Source organism: Eucyclogobius newberryi, unplaced genomic scaffold, assembly GCF_026437365.1.
Source record: "Eucyclogobius newberryi isolate DKJ021-1_F unplaced genomic scaffold, fEucNew1.0.hap1 SCAF_10, whole genome shotgun sequence".
Classification (NCBI taxonomy): domain Eukaryota; kingdom Metazoa; phylum Chordata; class Actinopteri; order Gobiiformes; family Gobiidae; genus Eucyclogobius; species Eucyclogobius newberryi.
This window is the reverse complement of record NW_027315724.1, coordinates 23,800,603-23,820,056: the sequence shown is the minus strand read 5'-3', so window position 1 is coordinate 23,820,056 and position 19,454 is coordinate 23,800,603. Positions and strand designations below refer to the sequence as shown.

The following is a 19,454-nucleotide window of genomic DNA, read 5'->3' as shown; positions in this document are numbered from 1 at the left end:
ATGATGCATTTGACATTATCTTAGAATTAAAAACATGTATAAATGTGCAAGGCATAAAAGTTTCACTTTTTGCAGTTTAAAACACTGCAGTAATTAAAATTTAATATACGAGTGGCTACAAAGTTAGCTACTTTCAGTGAGGAAAGTTAGTGTTGAACCCTGCAATTTTGCAAGTTCTCCCACTTTCCCACTGAAATGTTCATTGCAGGAGCATGTCCAGTGTGAGAGACAGAATCTAAATAAAAACTATTCTGGCTCTCAAAGGGTTAGGGTTAGTCTGCCTTTTAAGGTCTGCTGCAGTGTGCAGACCTGGTCCAGAACAACAGGGAACGTTTGACCTCTGTAATTGTAAACAAAGGCTTCTGTACCAAATATTAACTCTGATTTTCTTATTTGGAGCAATAACATACAAATACATTATTTAAAAATCATACAATTTGATTTCCGGATTTGTTTTTAGATTCTGTCTCTCACAGTGGAAATGCACCTACAATGAAAATGTCAGACCCATAATTTCGAAGTGGGAGAACTTGCAAAATGGCAGTGTTCAAATACTTTCCTCACTATATACAATGACCTTTGTCCTGTGGCAGGGTCATTTCTACAACCCTAAAGTACCTGAAATACCTTTTACTGGTCATCTAGCATCCTTACACAACAAAACATGATTGTACAAAAAGTATAAACATTATTTAATGCCAGGCATGTTTCTGTATTGGAACATCGACGGTGCCAAAAAGGAATCTATTTGGTCCAACATTGGGATAGTTTCCCAATGAGTTTTATCCCTGATTAAGGCGCAGCAACATCCCATTCACAGCCACTATAACTCCCTATTTTTGTGATTGACAGTCCATCATACCTGGAAAAAAATAGAACATGGTTATTATTAACAGAATGTTCTTGTTCTTACGTTAACATTGTGAAATAGGCCAACTTCGGACAAGAATGCTCAAGTCTATTTTATATTCTTGTTTGAAAAGGCAACATTGTGAAATTAACAAAATTGCAATCTGTACATAAATAATGTATTATTTTTTGGTTTTATAAAAACCAAACACTTTTCAAACAGCAGGTGGCAGTACTGAAATGCCTTGTTGCTTTTTTGGGGGAGAAATCAGAGGCGTTGCTTGATATTTGACATACTTTTATAACACTTTTGTGAGGCTATTTACACAAACCATTTTTAACACCGGTATTACGCATTACCTTGCAGCGTCTGTTTGAATTCAATGGGTAAGTCGTCCAGGTCTTTGACGCTCCTCCACAGATGGGAGGGTGTAGCTTGTCCCGGGGCCCTCTTACTCTTCCACTCCACCAGCATCTTCAGTTTCTGCATGGTCACGTCCTTCTCCACCGCCTGAATGTCATCCAGGTCCCGAGAGCTCAAGTCTAAATATATGGCCACCTGCTTCCACTCCTTCCCCAGCAGCTTGGCCACCTGCAGCAGCTGCCTCTCAGACATGTCCTGGACCACAGTCTTGGCTGGTTTACCCCCATCTGCAGTGGGACACAGTCAGACACTCAATACTCATCTATTTAGTGTCAAATGGTAGAACTGGATAGCTCACCTGACTGGTCCTCCCATCGTGACCTTTTACCATTTGTCTCTTCTTCAGATGGACTGTTGCTTCTCTGTCGGCCTACACAAACATGAATGTTTGTTAAAACCATCACAGTGATTCAAGATTGTAAATGAAACCAGGATCTTACTGATAGTTCTCTTTCGAGGCTTTTTTTCTGGATCCACACAGTCACCTTGAAGAACGTTGTTGAACACGAGTAAGATTTAGAGCCCAATTTCAATTGCTCAAAAGGAATCATAGCAGTAGTATGTTGTTGTCATGTATGCTGTGCAGATATCTTCTCTGATAGTATGTTGTTGTCATGTATGATGTGCAGATACTTTCTCTGATAGTATGTTGTTGTCATGTATGATGTGCAGATACCTTCTCTGATAGTATGTTGTTGTCATGTATGATGTGCAGATATCTTCTCTGATAGTATGTATGTTGTTGTCATGTATGATGTGCAGATATCTTCTCTGATAGTATGTTGTTGTCATGTATGCTGTGCAGATACTTTCTCTGATAGTATGTTGTTGTCATATATGATGTGCAGATACCTTCTCTGATAGTATGTTGTTGTCATATATGATGTGCAGATACCTTCTCTGATAGTATGTTGTTGTCATGTATGATGTGCAGATATCTTCTCTGATAGTATGTTGTTGTCATGTATGCTGTGCAGATACTTTCTCTGATAGTATGTTGTTGTCATATATGATGTGCAGATACCTTCTCTGATAGTATGTTGTTGTCATGTATGATGTGCAGATATCTTCTCTGATAGTATGTTGTTGTCATGTATGATGTGCAGATACTTTCTCTGATAGTATGTTGTTGTCATGTATGATGTGCAGATATCTTCTCTGATAGTATGTTGTTGTCATGTATGATGTGCAGATATCTTCTCTGATAGTATGTTGTTGTCATGTATGATGTGCAGATACTTTCTCTGATAGTATGTTGTTGTCATGTATGATGTGCAGATATCTTCTCTGATAGTATGTTGTTGTCATGTATGATGTGCAGATATCTTCTCTGATAGTATGTTGTTGTCATGTATGATGTGCAGATACTTTCTCTGATAGTATGTTGTTGTCATGTATGCTGTGCAGATATCTTCTCTGATAGTATGTTGTTGTCATGTATGCTGTGCAGATACTTTCTCTGATAGTATGTTGTTGTCATGTATGATGTGCAGATACCTTCTCTGATGGTGGTAGACCAAACTGTTGCTTCAGTAGACGTCTCTATAAGAGACATTTTGAAAGGAGGAGGCTGGTCAAAAAAAGCCTCAAAGTAACCCTTCATTTTTGTCACCGCGAGGGTGAATTTCAGCTCCTGTTCGAAAATGAATTAGTTTGGGTTATGTATTCAAGTATTCCTTGTTATAAATGATTGTGATTTAAGTATCTTCTTGTGATCAAAATGAACTGAATTTACCTGTGGTTTGACCTCTCCCTCTGGCTCACACAGAAGACGATAAGTGTCTTCACCCAGTTTACAGGTGGGTGGTTTTTCAATGCTGATGTAACGGTTCTTGTAACCACGCACCTGATAGCGAATGTCCTAATAAAATACAGAATATAGTTGAGAAAAACAGCTACCATTCTAATGTTTGTATTAACCGGTTATTTTTTTCCTTCACTCATTTTATCCAATATTTTATCCACATTTACAGCTTATATTTTCAAGTACAAAACTACATCCTGTGACTGTATTTCAACAATGACTCACCATTGTAGGAAATAATACTTCTTGCTTTTTTGCAAAACATAACTTAATTTTACTAAATTTGTGTATAGCTCCTTTTACGTAATAGGGTATAATTCTATTAAGGTATGTTTAAAAATACACAAGTTATATCATAATGTAAAAACACAAATCCATTTAGAAAAGCAGAAAAGCCCTGGCTCTTCCTCAAAATACATGTTACACAAGACAATTGTGTAACCTGTGTCAGACAATTTAAATAAAAAATGAAAGTGGACCCACATCTACAAAAAAATAACTATATTGATAATTACAAGTGTTTAATACAAAGTTGAGTAATGCCAGTCTACTATGTATGAGTTAATACAAGAACACTCCATGACAACGATATGTTAAAACAATGTAAATGGCAATTGTGGAAACTCTAGAACGCTGCAGGATGCGACAATCATTTCACTTCTTACCTTAATGTCCGAGAGGCTGTTGGTGGCCAGATAGATGTGGAAACTGTGGCAGTCGTTGCTGGTGGCTACCTGTTTGTAAATGAGCACAACCCCATGGTGCTCCACAGGCTGGCTGGTCTGGATGATGGCGCCCACAGGGGACAAGGAGGTCACATGCCACTTCACATGACTGCCTGAATGGTCCACTGTGGGCTCGATGAGGGGACGCTGATTCTTTATGTGCAGGACACTGAATCTCCTTTCACTATCTGGATCTAAGGACAAAGGTGACAAATAGATTTTATTTTTTTTGTATTTTAAGTATTGTGAATAAATCAACCATATGATGAATTAACCATGTGCAAGACCATCATATTCATGTGCAATTACTGTTGTACTCACGAGCAATTAAGGCCATATTCATGTGTATACAACTGAGGTAAATAAGAGTGTTTTATTTTGTTTACTTACTTACTTACTATTAGTATTATGCTAGCTATTTTTACTTTACTTTATATTATTTTATTTTATTATTATTATTTTATTATTATCTTATTTTTATCTTTTTATTTTATTTATCTATTCTATTTTATTTTTTCCCTCCATTCCCTATTAAGATATGAGAGGAGTTTTGTTAATAAGAGTTTTTTGTTTTGTTCATAAGAGTTCTTCTATTTAAAGTGTTTTTTTGAAACTTCCTATATATGTGGACATTAAAGGATTATCTTATCTTATATACAAAATGAATCACTCTAATCTATCCAGTTTTTCATTGTCATTGTGTGGCTCGAGGGAGCATTTACCCCTAAACAGTTTCACAGTACGGGTGATTTTAGAGAGATTTTAAGACAATACATTTTTCTCTAATGAATTACCATAAAGATCTCACCTCCAAGACAGACAGAGTGCGGGAACTGGATGGACTTGAGCACAGATGCATCTTTATTCACCGTGTCCACATTAAAGATGGGACCAGCAAATCTCCAGGAATCCTGCAGAAACGCTCCATATTTGGACCAAGACAAGACGGAGTACCGCACCACAACTGGTTCCGACGCCTCAAACACCAGACCGGTCACGGTGCATTCATATGTGCCCTCTCCATCCAGCTTGACTCTGATCACACACCAACATATACAAGTGTAAGCCAAACATGCTGCTGAAAAACACAAGCTGATATGCGCTAAGCCAGTACGTACTGTAATCTTCCCTTTGCTATCCTTATGGGTGTCACGAGTTCTTTTCCGTGGCTCTGCAGGAACAAACAATCATTTTATAGCATTTGACAGAATCCACAGTCACATGCATGTTGATTCACCTGTGGTATTGTCTTGCATTTTTCACAGCAAAACTTGAAAGGTTGATCTTCTAAGATATTACAGTAAAAGAGTGCATCACGTCAATAGTTCGGGCATAGTATAGTTTGCATACATGCGTTCGCGGTGGTGTCGTACAGCCGGGACTTCCCCATAGCGGCCATTTTAAAAAGGGGCACGCGATATATAAAAACCAACACAACTGCATCCTTTTCTACGGCATAATGAGCTACGAATACTTTGATTCTTTAGACGATAACGGCAAACTACGGTACACGACAAAGCTATAATTTCTTGGTCAGTCAACAGAGCAATGTCCTCACAGAACGCAGGTTTATGGCATTTTGGCCTTATATTTCCTGGATTTCATATGTAGTATACGTGCTGTTGTGCCCCTTTCAAAATGGCGGACTCGGTTGCTACTGCACAAGTTCCCGGATGTGCGAACGCATGTATTGTGTGAACTCTTTTACCTTTGTGTTCATTCGCTTCTGAAGAGGCAACACCGCCAGTTGCTGAACCTGTAACAAATACAGTTACTTTATGTTGTAGAAACTAAGACCTAAGCAATAATAAAAGAACAATACACGAAGATAACGCAAGTAATAATGTAGTGAGGACTGTAATAACATGACATATGAAAGGATTTGAATACTGGTCAGTGTCCGTGGGATTGTAGGTGCTGGTGTGGCAGATGCCTCGTCCCGTCGCCCTGGCCGTGCCTCTAGAGGGGTCCACTCACCATCAGGGACACGGGCCCCCCCTGGCCAGCCGACCACGCAGTCCTAGGAGAACAGAACGACTGCAGTGGTGGCTCCGATACGGCTCGAAGGACCAACGATTGTAGCGAGGACTGTAATGGCGTGATATATGAAAGGATTTGGATACTGGTCAGCGATCACAGCAGGGTCAGGACAGCATTGATATGTTCAGGTGCGCGAAGAGAGTGAGGAGACACGACAACGGGTCTCGCAGGCACACACAAGGCTGCATCTCTCTCTCTGAGTCCTATCTGAACGGATTGATCGGATATTCTGTCTGCTTCTTCGTCTTCTTCTTCTTTGGCAGTTGGTATACAAGTATTACATTGCTGCCACCCACTAGACATCAGACTTTATTCTTCCTCTGTAGATGTTGTTCTTGTAATTGCTTTCCTCTTCTTCCTCATTTGGGGTTTTCTTCTTCTTTTTTGGTGTTTTATGGCGGTTGGTTGTTGTTGTTGTTGTTGTTGTTGTTTTATGGCGGTTGGCATCCGAGTGTTGCATTACCGCCAGACTTTATTCCTCAGACGTTTCGTAGTCCTCAGACTCTGTCGTAGTCCGTAAAAGTACACCTTTCATTGCTTTGGTGTTACAAAGCCCATGAGGTCGTGATATGACTTTGTGACTAGAATAGTTGTTGTGTCAGAGACCAACCGGCTTTATTCCAGGGAGACTCTTCTTCATCTTCCTCTCCCTCTCCCTCTTTGACGTTCGGTGCTTTGGAAGTACAAAGCCCATGAGGTCATGGGACGTCTTTGTTGTTTTACAAAGCCCATGAGGTCATGGGACGTCTTTGTCCTTTTATCCTTTAGAAGTCCTTCTTCCATCACTTTGGCGTTTCTAGGCCCATGAAGTCAAAGCGCGTTAGAACATCCTCTTGCTCCTCATCCTCGGCTCAGTCTCCAACACCCCCCACCTCTATAAACGTTTACCCAGCCCTGTGCTACATAAGTAAGCAACCACAGCCTGACACAAACCCTGTGACTGGATCGCCAGAACGTTCCGCAGATTGAACTCCCGCCCATTATTCCGAAACCACAAGGCCAACCCGGCCCCAGTAGGTGGTGGTAATGTAACACTTGGATACCAATCGCCATAAAACACCAAAGAAGAAGAATGTGTCTTGAGCTTGTGAGCTTTGACCTCACTCAAATGCACCTTTTCAGTTGGCTACCAACTGCCATTAAAGTAACAACAGGTCACGGAAGGGGGCGATTATGTCACAAAGCAAACAAGACACGGTGCCAGACTTCTAGCGCATGGATCTATTATAATATCGTTCTAGCAGTCTAACGTCTAACGTCAAAATGACTGGGGAGACTCCGAGAGGCGCGGCTGCAGTGGGGAAGTGGCACTATTGGGGTTAGCACCGAAGAGGAAGGAGTGGGTGGCGGTGGCATGGCCGCCGTGTACAAGTAGTTTGCAGTAGCAGTACCCACACACAAACACACGGGTGCACGCGCACGCACACAACACACACACTACACACACACTACACACACCTCACCATTTGCAGTCGTTTCATTAGAGCATTCTTCTGTTTCTGTAACAAGTTAGTGAATTGAATTAATGAGGGACAAAGGAGTTTTTCCTCAATTGCCAGAATTTAAATTGTATAATTTAACAACAATAAATGGCAAACAAAAATAAACCACAGAAACAAAACAATAATATAGATTGCAGTAGAGTATTTCTATACACCATCGAGCCAAGTCCATCCATAAGCCTTCAATTTGACCCTCTACAAGGTTTTAGAGAGAAAAGCTCAAGACTTCTCACCTGAATCCGCCTTCTCTTCTTCTTCTTCGTTGTCCTCTTCCTCTGAACCCTCATCCCTCGATGACTCTGTGTTGTCTTAGAAGGAAAACAAATATATTTGTTATTGATGTATTATGTAGTACATTTGAAATCAAAAGCAGAGAAGTGCTTATTGGATTCATGTCTCACCTGCACTGCTACTGTCACTGTCAATCTGATTATCTGAAACATAATATCACAAAATTATAATTTTATTAGTACTATTGTGTGTGATTTTATCACAAGGAGTTAAATACCAGTCACAAAAAGACACATTTCCTGAATACTCCTGCAGTAAGAGACTAGAGCACTGACTGTGCTGATTCAACACTTAAGTAAAACATTGTATGAAGATTTTAGACTGCCATCTTCTGGTACTCTAAGGCACATGCAGTGGCAACCAGAGCTAACCAATTTTAATATTATCTCAAGCTGAAGATTTGTTAAAGAAAATACTTTATTATTTTTTTTTTAATTACTTCACTTCATATATATTTTTTCTTGACTTTTGGTTTTTGACGTTATGTTTCACTCCAGACTGCATGTCTCTAATATTTGTCACGTTACTTTTCAGTATATTCTATGCAAACTCCCAGAGTGAGAGGGCCATGTTCTGTGAACAGAAGATGAGGCGTTTACCTTTGTCCTGAGGGGCCGGGATATCGCCATCTCTGTGGGAGACAGAATAACTTTTAATGGAGTAATTAAAGTGACAAGTGATAAAATGTGGACACACACTTCATGAAATAAAGAGCAGCTGCTAAGCTCGATTATGACCGATTATTATCTAATAATAATCAGAATAATTTGGGTCATAATTGAAGGTTTAAGGTTCCATATAGGAAAATTTGCTACAGTACATAAAAAACAAACGGTGAAAACAACATATCAGAGAGAGAACAATACATAAATCAAGACCAGTAGACGACCAAAAAAAAAGGAGAAATTAAGGCACAAATAAACCAAAACGAACGTATCATTTAGTCAATTTTGCGGATGTCAAATATAATTTAATTAGCAAAAACCACGCAATCACAAAGATATGCAAATATTAGTTATTAATTTATGTGTGATGGACGCTGGTGATCCATGGTGATCCTAAGGCTCGGACGACAGACTTGGGGTAATAAGAGATGTGGTTTGAAGATGGAGATGTGGTCCTGCTCAAGAACCTCAGTTAACATATTATCTTCATGTCCATCCAGTCCTTGATTGTCGGTACACAAAATGGTTTGCTTCCTGTCGGCCACAGTTTCTCAACAGTAGAATTTCCTTGTAAATAATCTGTACTTGATGAAGTCCCTCCAAACATGTGATTTTGTGGTTCTCCACTGAGATGTACATATATTTTCCCATTATTCGTTCATCAAAATAAAATTACCCTCCTTTCCTGTTTAATTTTGATGTAATTAGTGGAGTGGGTGTCCAAATTGTGAATACATTTATATAATTTAGACAGTATTCCCCTTGAAAGTTCTGATTTCTTTAAGCTTTAATAAATATTTAATTCAAAAGGGTTTTGGTGGTCATTGCCTAGTTTAATTTCTTGGTTATAATAACTAATTAAACGTATTTGTAATACATATAAAAGTCCTGTTTCTCCAAGTCAAAGGATTTTTTCCAACATATTGCTTTTCCCCCCATTTTTTATAAACAAATATATAGAACAAAACAGAATGACCAGAAAGAATTAAAACACACACAAGTAGACATCAACTAAACACAAATACAAACATTACCATGGCACATTTCTATTGAAGCCAAAGAAACATTCCATTCTGGAATAGATTGCTGACCCAGAGAAATGGGGACAACCTGTCAGGAACAATCTCCAGATATTGAGTCAGTCTTTGACCTTAGCTGGAGGATTTGACCCATCACCATTGTTTGAAACAAGTGGCCTCAGTCAGATCATGCATTGCAACACTGAAAAGTCTCAGTCGTAGAATAAATAAAGGTCTCTTAGCTCTGAACCGAAATGTGTAGCGGAAGAATAGACTAATTATTTATGAGTAATGTTTAGTGATTTATGTTTAGGGGCAGAACGAGCGCCCATATGCATTTAGGAACTTAGCTAATAGTTTTTTTTTCAATGATTTTAGTTAATATTTCCAGCCATCTATCTCACGGAAATGTGTTATTTTGTCAGTTTATTTAATCTTGGCTGACCATAAAAGGTATTTAGGAAAATTCTGTTCAATTGTAAAGATGCTTTTTTCAGGGCCAAATTAACAATGCATCTTTATAAATCCATCCAACATAGATCTAATAATGCTTTGTATTTAGATTACAACGTCCAATTGAAAGACAATATTTGTGTGCGTGACAATAGCTGCAGTTTAGCAGAGGACCGGGGAGACCTGTTGATGCAGGCTGAACAAGATGCAGCATGTTTTACCGACACAGCGAAGAGTTCATGTCCAGAGAGGACTTAAAGTAGGTCACATGCAAACCTTTCCTCCACTGGTGCAAATGAGGAGACTGGCCAGGGCTGTTTTATATTCCATATCTGTGAGTTGTGATAAGGACTGTGGTTTCTCTTTGTGAACATCTGGCACGACACATTGTTTTTCACTTCTCTGCAGCTCAGTGTCTGCAACAGGAAGTCAAGCATAATTCAAATGACTGCCCCCTCACAATCTATTGTATTAACATTATTTAAATTGTAAAAAATACAGAACAAGATGCACATGCTACATAAACCTGAACACAGGAAGTGCTGCACCTGAGCAGTTGTTTACTCTTTGTGCCAGGCTTTTGTAAATGCGTGTGGGACTTTTCATGGTGAACTGACACCAGGCAACCAGACTTTGTATTCACTGGAGGCATGAGTCACCAGTATCAGGCCATTTGCCTGTGGTTTACAATGTAAATCATACAATAATGGCATACAGAGGCTTATTCTCTCTTTTGAAACACATTTTAAACCCATCCATAAAAAACATGGGGACAATATTTATTATTAATTTTCATATTGGATAGATTTATATAAGGCAAACCCAACTAACCACATTTTTGCCTATTTAAAAAGGTTCCCCGTGTAACTTTTTTTGTTGGGAATGTTCTAATATGACATTAAACTGATCTCAAGGGCAAACCCTCCAGAATAAAAGTAACATAGAACACCTTTAAATCTCCTGCACAAAACACACGGCAGACCCAACGTAAACATTAAGGGTTATTCTGCTTTATAACATGAGCAATACATGAACATTGGGCACGGGATTCCTTATTATTTAGATCGAAAGTAACACTAAACATTACAGCACGCAGCCAGTGTTGTGATGAGCCACAGTGGGAAGGAAATGAGTCACTCACTGTAACAACTGTAGCACGTAAAACTGCACAAAAAAGACAACTCCACTTTCTCATCCACTATCAACACGTAAGGAAACCGAATAGATGTTAAAACACGACACAATTCACAATAATAATAAAAGGCTACACGTGAAAGGCACAGTGGCGTGTCGCGTGTTCGTTCCGACAACACGCGCAGCATCATCCACCGTGCGAAAAACCTTTAAACCCTTTAAAACCTTTAAAACTAAAAGGGTTTTGTGGTTTGTGATTATGTTGCAAGCCAAAGAGAGAGGGAGTCTTACCCGTCCTCATTGTAAGTAGCAGGTCCACAGCTCGCCATCTCTGCCACCATCCTGACTCTGTAACCAAGCTGGAACTGTTTTATCCAGCGGCTGCACGTAAAATCCTCGAATGATATTTGATCTGGAGCCACCGTTGTTGTAATGGATTAGAGAATCATTTCCCTCGTGGCCAAACAATAAAGCTGTTGATGCAAGCTGGTGCAAAGCATGCCTCTTCTTTCACTCAAAGGTTTTGGAGGGAGTGAAAGCAGGAAACCCATTATGTTTACATCTTTGAAAAATCACTCAAAGTCCAGCCGTCTACTGAAAAATTGCTCTGAAGAAAGCCTAAATAATTGCCTATTATTATTATCTTTTGCACCAGCTAAATTTGATCTTCTTCACCAAGCTCCACAACTGCGCATGCGTACGATAAACGCGGGTAGAGGGCGTGGGACAATGGGGGACGCGCGTGGGGAGGATCAGCCCGGCGCTACATCCCGCCTCCCTGCGGAAGTGCCCTTTGATCAATCTGTAATCAATTAGTGAGTACGATTAAACTTGACTGAAGTGTTTTGTGACATTGTTCGGTTGGCTGGAAACGTTACACTTCCCATTTCACCCGTTAAAGATAAACGCTTTTGGCGGGAAACGAGCCAAAAAACGAGCCAACGTTGAAGCTGCAGTGCTCCTAAACAACCACTAGAGGTCTCCGCATACAACAAAACAACACCGGTGTGACGTCACTACACAGCACACAGCCCAGACAGTCAATTCAGAGATAATATACTACTATTAAAGTGAATGCAACCAGTACCGCTGTTATTTAGTTGTTTTCTTGGTAGTTATATACATATATAAGTACAATCTGTTCATGTCTAGAATAAAAAGCTACCCATTATTTTGGACAATGTAATTATTTCCTGTTTTGTGGGAAATACATGTTGATCACGTATACAGATGCAATGGAAAAACAAACAAAACAACCACAAAAAAAACTAAAAGACTATTCCGGGTTAAATTAAACTGTCTATGTGTCTATCAGAGAGGAGACAGAGAGGAGAACGGGCCTCTCAGACACAGTGCCACAGCCCAAAGGGAGATATCATCATCAGTCTGAGTGGCTAAACGATACCCCCAGATCTCAGGAAATGAGCAGGTCTAAATGGAGGACAGTGAAGGTCAATTTAGACAATTCAATTCAACTTTTTATCCAATAGCAGATTTAAATTATTTTGGCCTTTATATAGGCTGTTTTATCATTGTTCATTGTGTTATGTTGCACCGAATCACCAAAGCCAGTGCCTATGTTTGTGAATTCTGTTCATTGGCAATAAACCTTTTCTGATTCTGATTCTGAACTTTGCATACTGACTAACTCACATTCTGTACTCCATTCAACAAAAATCATTGGATACATCACATTGCATAAGTACATTATCATGAGCTACCCCTTGCTTCTAAATGAACAAACTGACCCAAACACTTACCATCATTTTAGCAGCAGTTGTTCATGCCTGTATTTGTGTATGATAGTGAGTCTTTTTAAAGCCAAGCAAGAGATAATTTAGGAGAGGAAGATGTCACAGACCCCAGAGAGAGTTAACACGAGCTCTCGTTATACATTACAGACTTTATAAGTATAGTCACATGTACTGGTAGTATGTAATATGCAGATATGAACCATCACCAGGCATTTTACATTCAATAGCATCAAATTCATCCTTATAATTCAAATACCATCTACAAATTAGGAATGATCATGTTCTGAGAGCAAAAGCGACATCCATCTGAGCACTCTTTGACTTTGTGGGACGTTCTCTGTTCACATCAAAGTATGTCAACAGTCAATGGTCTAAATACTGTATGTCGGAAGTAACATGGGATGATCTGCACGTGTGTGATACTAAGAGCACAGTGACAATATTCAAAATTGTGATTGAAATCTGTCCTCTAAATACAGTCCTCATTGTACAATATCCGGTCTTTTTTACACAACTTTACAAACCTGTTCTGAATTTTAAACATATAAAGTTCTTTGCACATTTAAAACATATCATGAATAATAATAATTGCAATAGTAAAGGAAAAAAATCTATCAGCTACAGAAGTAAAAGTGAATTCTATATTATTTTATCAATGATATATATATTAATTATCACCATGTGAGAATGACACTGAAAGACCTTTAGTACAAGGTGAGACTGTACACATCCCACATATACAAAAGTATAATAATATATGACACTGAGAAGCAGGCAGCAAAGATCAAATGTCAAAACCCACACAAAATAAAAGTAAATGATATAGCACCCCTTAACAAGAAGGTCCATGGTTCCATTCCTGGGTGGATCCTTGTGCTGAATTTACATGTTGTCCCACTTTCCAGAATAACATTATAGCTCATTAGATCATAAGTGTGCTTGGGCAGGTATGGTGGCAGAGTGGTTAGTGCTCTCTGAGTTGGGGCACAAAGTCTTACAAAGTACAAAGTGTTAAATGTTGGGCTGGGCAATATGGCAAAAAAATGAATCACAAATCAGGATTTTCCATCTTCGGTCTCGGATTTTCAAAAACATAATAAAACTGTCTTTCAGTATTAAGAAAGACGTTTTATGTCTGAAATTGAGCCGTTGTTCCATGAACATTTTTAAATTGAGTGTATTAGATGAAAACAGTCTTAAGATAAAATAAGATAATCCTTTAATATCCACACAAGGTGAAATTTCGTTGTTACAACGCAGGAGGAAAGGACAGGTTATAGGAAGTTTAAAAAAAAAACACTCTTAATAGAACTCTTGGGAAATAAAATAAAATAGATAAAAAAAATAAAAGATAAAAATAAGATAATAATAATAAAATAAGGATAATAGAATAAAACAAAATAAAGTAAAGATAGCTCCAACAGGATCCTCAGGCGGCTTCACTTCATCTTCATCTGCTCAAATTTAGTCAAATATTTCCATCACGTGACATTGGCATTCTCAACAACTAAATGATTAATCAAGAATAATTGCTGGACTAATCGATGAGCAAAATTATCTTTAGTTGCAGCACTAGAAAATATAGGTAGATATGTGTTTGTGCCTATCCTTTTATGCCTATAATAAAGGCTACAAGGACTTAAGTATTTTCAGTTTCTAGAATATATTTGTTTGTTTTGTAGTACTGTGAATACCCTGGAAACATCTCCTCAAACAGAATAGAAGAGTGAACTGAATCTTACTGGAAGGACATTTTAAAGAATATAACATAAATTATGCAGGCTTTAAAAGGCACATATTCGGACGAATTTGTGTCTTAGTCTGATCACATCATTGTAGCTAAAAAGGGGTGATGCATACATTATTTGCATTCATCCCTCCAGTGTTCCCATTGCAATAGAAAGCCTGGTTGCTGAGTCAAATCACTTAGTGCTCTTGCATGTCTCTGTGATAGCGCTGTATAAGACCTTCAAAAGGCTAACTTATACTGTCCGCCTGTATACTGTCAGAATGCTGCTCTCAGCAAAAACTTTCCAACCCAACAAAAAGCTTTACCGGATTCTCATGAGAGATTTTTCTTTTCTTAAAGACACAATGTTTTTCAGCATCTGTGCAGTGGCGCCTTCAGTGCTCCTGAGGTGACGCCCCAGCGGCTTTGAGGGGAACAGAGGAAAACTTTCCCTACGCGGACAATAAAGTCTTAACCTTCAGGATTTTGATAACAAATCACATTTTTAGTAATTTGGTGCACTTTGGGGCTCTCCCAAGTTAGGCTAATTTTGGTAAATATATTAATGTTTTATTACAACGTACTCAGTAATATCATATAGATTTGATGTGGTGAACTAGCTCTGATTATCATAAATTTCACCTTTTTTTTTTTTTTTTATTGCAACGTCCACTTATTGCTCTGCACAAACTGCTTTTGATTGTTTATTTGTTCAATGTCAGCAAATTAGGGACCCCTGCATTTGTGGTTTAGAAATCAGACACAAAGTTTTCAGATTTATCAGTTCAAAATACATATACAACAAATGTAAAGATGGTGGCATTAAGTCAAAATACTTCATTTAATGTAGTATTATTGTGAAAATGTCTTTGTAATCGAGAAAAAAGTCCATCACAAAAAAAATTAATGACAAAAATGTATCTGGCGATCAAGGACTGGCTAACATCCATCCATCCATCCATTTTCTACCGCTTGTTCCCTTTCGGGGTCGCGGGTGACTGGAGCCTATCCCAGTGACTTCGGGCCTTAGGCGGGGTACACCCTGGACAGTGGCCAACTTGTCGCAGGGTTAACACAGAGACATAGACATTACAGACAACCATTCACTCTCACATTCATTCACTAGGGCCAATTTAGAGTTACCAATTTTACCTGACACATACATGTCTTTGGACGGTGGGAGGAAGCCGGAGAACCCGGAGAGAACCCACGATCTCCTTCTTGGGAGGCAAGAGCGCTAACCGCCTTTGCCACCGTGCACCCATAAATATTGGCAACATAAAAACAAAATATTTCAGTTTGAAAATGAACAAATTAGCAAACTATTTTTACATAATTGACATTTTGGAAGTGAATGGATGTAAATCGCTGCAGAGTGGAACTTTTTTAATTCACATAATGTGAACAGACCAAATGGACACATGGGAACACACAGAGTCTCACTTCCCGACAGTGTTTCCTTACTTCCTTACTTGTTGCTATTGCATAACTTTTTGGGATAAAATATGGTGGATTTAGAACTAACTCAATAGTGAAAAGGGACAGGAAACGTGGGGTAGGCCCATCGCACACACTGAATCTGCTTGTAGCCTGACAGAGTGAAATCACTGACTAATTACTCAACACAGCATATTTTTAAAAATATTTTTAAAATGCAAAGACTATTTATAATTCAAACAACAATGAGCAATTGAAAATGTATGAATGGAAATTGTAAAGTAATCATGTTTCCTAATGGACCCCCAAGTGAAATAAGATTAGACCTTTGAGCCAAATGAATGGACCTGACAAGGCTATTTAAATGTAGCCTTTATATTTGTATGAACAGACTTATCTTGTTTTCTTAAAGATGCTGCTGAAGAACTGAGCCTATACAGGCAATAAAAAGGAAAAGGGGTGTTATTGAATAATCTTAACTGACATCAGAGCACTCTGTGGTGGGTTTCAGGGAATGAGGCAGACAGGATGTGGTGGCGCAGCACAGACAAGTCAATATTGATGTTTGAATTTTGTGAGGATTCTAGTTCACTTTGATAGGCCTAATAATAATACATTTTGTGCTGCTTATAAGTTACAGCCATAGCTCTCACATTTCAGCGTAAATGTAGTGGTGACAATGCAACCTTTGTTGTGTGGAGTGATTGCAAAGCTGTGATCAAAAATAGAGCTATAATTTCCACTGTAAATGTCAATAAGCTGAAGAATAGCCACAGTGCTGGGAAAGCCCAGGCCCCATGAGGGCACTGAAAAGGCTGTGTGCTCTAACTGTCAGGCCACAAGCAAATGTGGTGTGTGCGTCTGGTCTAAGAGCGAGTGAAATAAGAATGGTCTACAGCAACCTGTGCCCCAGGAGCAGTAGCTCTACACTCATTTAGGATTAAGGTTTCAAATTTGATTCATATGCCTGTTACCGTTGTAAATATAGGTCTACTACTTACTTTTTTTGTGATACATAACAAATTTGTCTGTAGAAAAAACAAATGGAAAATACACCAACACTAAAATATGCAAATCAACCAACAGGTTTAAAAGAAGGACAATACACCAACAACACTGATAATGATAATAATCATAATAACACAAACAACAATGATAATGATAATAATAGAAATATAATACTAATAATTGAAATTAATAAAGAATAAAAAAGATAGCAATAAGCAAACCATGAAATTAATACAAAACAGCAGCAGGAAAGAGGTAAACCAAATACATGGACAGTAGAGTATAAATACATGTACAGTAGAGTATAAAAACATGTACAGTAGAGTATAAATACATGTACAGTAGAGTATAAATACATGTACAGTAGAGTATAAAAACATGTACAGTATAAATACATGTACAGTAGAGTATAAAAACATGGCCCTTATTATTTGATCCTATGGTCAGAGGTGTTATATAGGTATGTAACTATACCCATCAGACCAGTTTTTACTGTTATCAACTCGATTTCAATCTGGATGGTGGGGAGATAGTGTGTTAAACATAATCTCAATAAGAGCAATCACTTTCATTCTAATGGGAAAAGGATTCGATATTTGTGCACAATATATGGGGTAAGGTCCTACTTTCTAAGGTCGACGCAATTGCTGCTGGAAACTCTGGAAGACTCCAGGACTCTTCACGTAATTGTGATGTCAGATGTAGGTTGAGCTTGGCTCCTCAGTCCTCAGCATTCATGTTCTTGCCGGGTTGGGGGGCACCTGCTGTCCTGCTCGTGCGCAGCAGCGTCTCTGTCAAGCAGATCCTCTTGACCTCCTCCGGGGAACCAGATCACTGAACATCTGATGACCATGTCCCGCTTGCCTGATGGCGGGACAGTCGGCACCCTGGTGTGTGTGTGTCTGGTATCCGCGTGTGAAGCTCTGCAGACCTGTGGTGATGTCCAGTGTGGCGCTGGACACCAGTGTTGTCCCCCTGCGGGCGCGGGGAACGTTACCTCCGGCTCCACTGTGCGGTGCTGCAAACTGCCAATCCACGTCTTCTTTGACAACGTGGGCTGGTTCACGCGCAAACTCTCCGGAATCCTCATCCTGCTTCTGCTCTTTGCCATGGGCTATTTCATCCAGCGCATCATTTGCCCACGGCCACGCAGACAGCCAACCCAGCAGGACCGCAGCGAGGAGCCCTCCCTTTTCTACGGCCACGCGTCTGCGTCCCAGGACTCTCTTTTGGAACACTACCCGGAATCGTACAGCTTAGGGGACATCGCCTCCACCAATCTCCCTGCATACGAGGAGGTGAAATACCTGCCCACCTACGAGGAGAGCATGCAGGAGATGCACAGGGACCACTCTGATGAGCAGCTGCTCTGTGACAGGGACCCGGACAGGGAAGCCCTGAGCCGGGCCCGGGGCACAGAGCGAGCCGTGGACAGTGCGGAGCGCAGGCGGGAGGTCCAGCTCGAGGGGGGACAGCCCGGGGGACAGCCCGGGGGACAGCAGCGCAGCGCACGGACATCTCGAAACTCTGTGTGAAACCAACGTTATGGACACACCATAGTCTTATGGACCATCTACTACTGCAGGCATGTTGACATGTTGTCAAGAGTTTCTTAGGGCATTGTGGGTCCCTTCAGGCTATAGACTAAGGGAGATAGCTATTCTTTTGTTTGGGACAGCTTTTTGTCCGTAATATTCATTTTTAAAATTAATGTATTATCAAGTAACAAAAAACACTGTAAGGCTACAGCCCATTTTCATCTGAATGACCATTACACTGTTGGGCACTTTCAAGTGGCATCGTCATAACATTTACTGGCTCCTGTCACCGGGCGTTATGCCAGATGAATGTGCTGAGGAATTGGAAAAGTGGTGGACAATACAACAAATGCTATCGAGGGTTGAACGACAAGCAGTCCATTATGGTTTATTCTGTTTTAGCGTGAAATGGATATTGAATTGGCACGTTTTATCTTTCTCTTATGAGTAGTTAGTAAATCAGTTAAGTCCATCTGACTGCAATTAGGAAAAGAAGCCATATGGGGTCAAGTACAGCGGTCATGGATAGCCATGAATCATGATGCTCGAATGCCCCTGACTGAGTGTGATTGTGGTGGCTTGTGTAACCCTATAGTCCATGATGGCTTGGCCATATTGAACACTGATAGCTCTCTCCCTACAGGGAAATTTGTGGAGTGGATGGAGTGTCCACTTAAAAGCATTAAACCATGTTTCAAACCCACTGATGGAAAGGTGAGACGAGATGTGTGACCCCAAGACTCTTATCTGTGCAACAACACTGACAAAACAACACCAAGTGTGAAAAGGTGATTTCTTTTGGCATCTTTTAAGAGCAGTAGGGTTAAATATAAACTTCAATATAATATTGCACTCATCAGCAAGTGCAGAGGGTAAAATAGGCCTTTGACAAACGCGTAATGCTTAACTTTGCACACTCAACTTGTAACGGAAGCAATAACGGACGCAACAATCAATTTATAATTGTTTACTTTGAGAAGTTGAGATCAATGACAACCATAAAGTGTTTAAAAATAAAATGATGAGCAAGTAGGGTCATGCCATTAAAAAAACAAGACCAATAGTCTTCTTTAAATCTAATG

The 19,454-nt window shown here is 39.5% G+C and overlaps 2 protein-coding genes across 2 annotated transcripts; one reads left to right on the top strand and one right to left on the bottom strand.

Annotated features, from left to right (window-relative positions):
* Nucleotides 1-533: 533 nt before the first annotated feature.
* LOC140378590 (uncharacterized) lies at nt 534-11,280 on the bottom strand. Its single transcript, XM_072464119.1, has 16 exons — nt 11,198-11,280; nt 8,235-8,266; nt 7,746-7,778; nt 7,578-7,652; nt 7,306-7,341; nt 5,511-5,558; nt 5,040-5,089; nt 4,921-4,973; nt 4,611-4,837; nt 3,743-3,996; nt 3,009-3,134; nt 2,771-2,906; nt 1,714-1,758; nt 1,572-1,643; nt 1,210-1,500; nt 534-862 (listed from the first exon to the last, which is right to left on the bottom strand). The coding sequence occupies exons 1-16, from the start codon at nt 11,245-11,247 to the stop codon at nt 834-836; spliced, it is 1,557 nt and encodes a 518-aa protein (XP_072320220.1). The 5' UTR covers nt 11,248-11,280; the 3' UTR covers nt 534-833.
* Nucleotides 11,281-17,637: 6,357 nt separating this feature from the next.
* On the top strand, nt 17,638-18,369 carry LOC140369597 (uncharacterized membrane protein C3orf80 homolog). Its single transcript, XM_072456960.1, has one exon. It carries the CDS (start codon nt 17,680-17,682, stop codon nt 18,367-18,369), a length of 690 nt encoding a protein of 229 aa, XP_072313061.1. The 5' UTR covers nt 17,638-17,679.
* Nucleotides 18,370-19,454: the final 1,085 nt, after the last annotated feature.

What these genes read in the sequence shown, in the direction of transcription:
- LOC140378590 (XM_072464119.1), bottom strand. Translation starts at nt 11,247, where the DNA reads ATGGTGGCAGAGATGGCGAGCTGTGGACCTGCTACTTACAATGAGGAC. An exon ending in AATGCAAGACAATACCACAG is followed by an intron (nt 4,974 to 5,039) that starts GTGAATCAACAT and finishes TTGTTCCTGCAG; the next exon opens with AGCCACGGAAAAGAACTCGT. An exon ending in GCACTCTGTCTGTCTTGGAG is followed by an intron (nt 3,997 to 4,610) that starts GTGAGATCTTTA and finishes CTTTGTCCTTAG; the next exon opens with ATCCAGATAGTGAAAGGAGA.
- LOC140369597 (XM_072456960.1), top strand. Translation starts at nt 17,680, where the DNA reads ATGACCATGTCCCGCTTGCCTGATGGCGGGACAGTCGGCACCCTGGTG.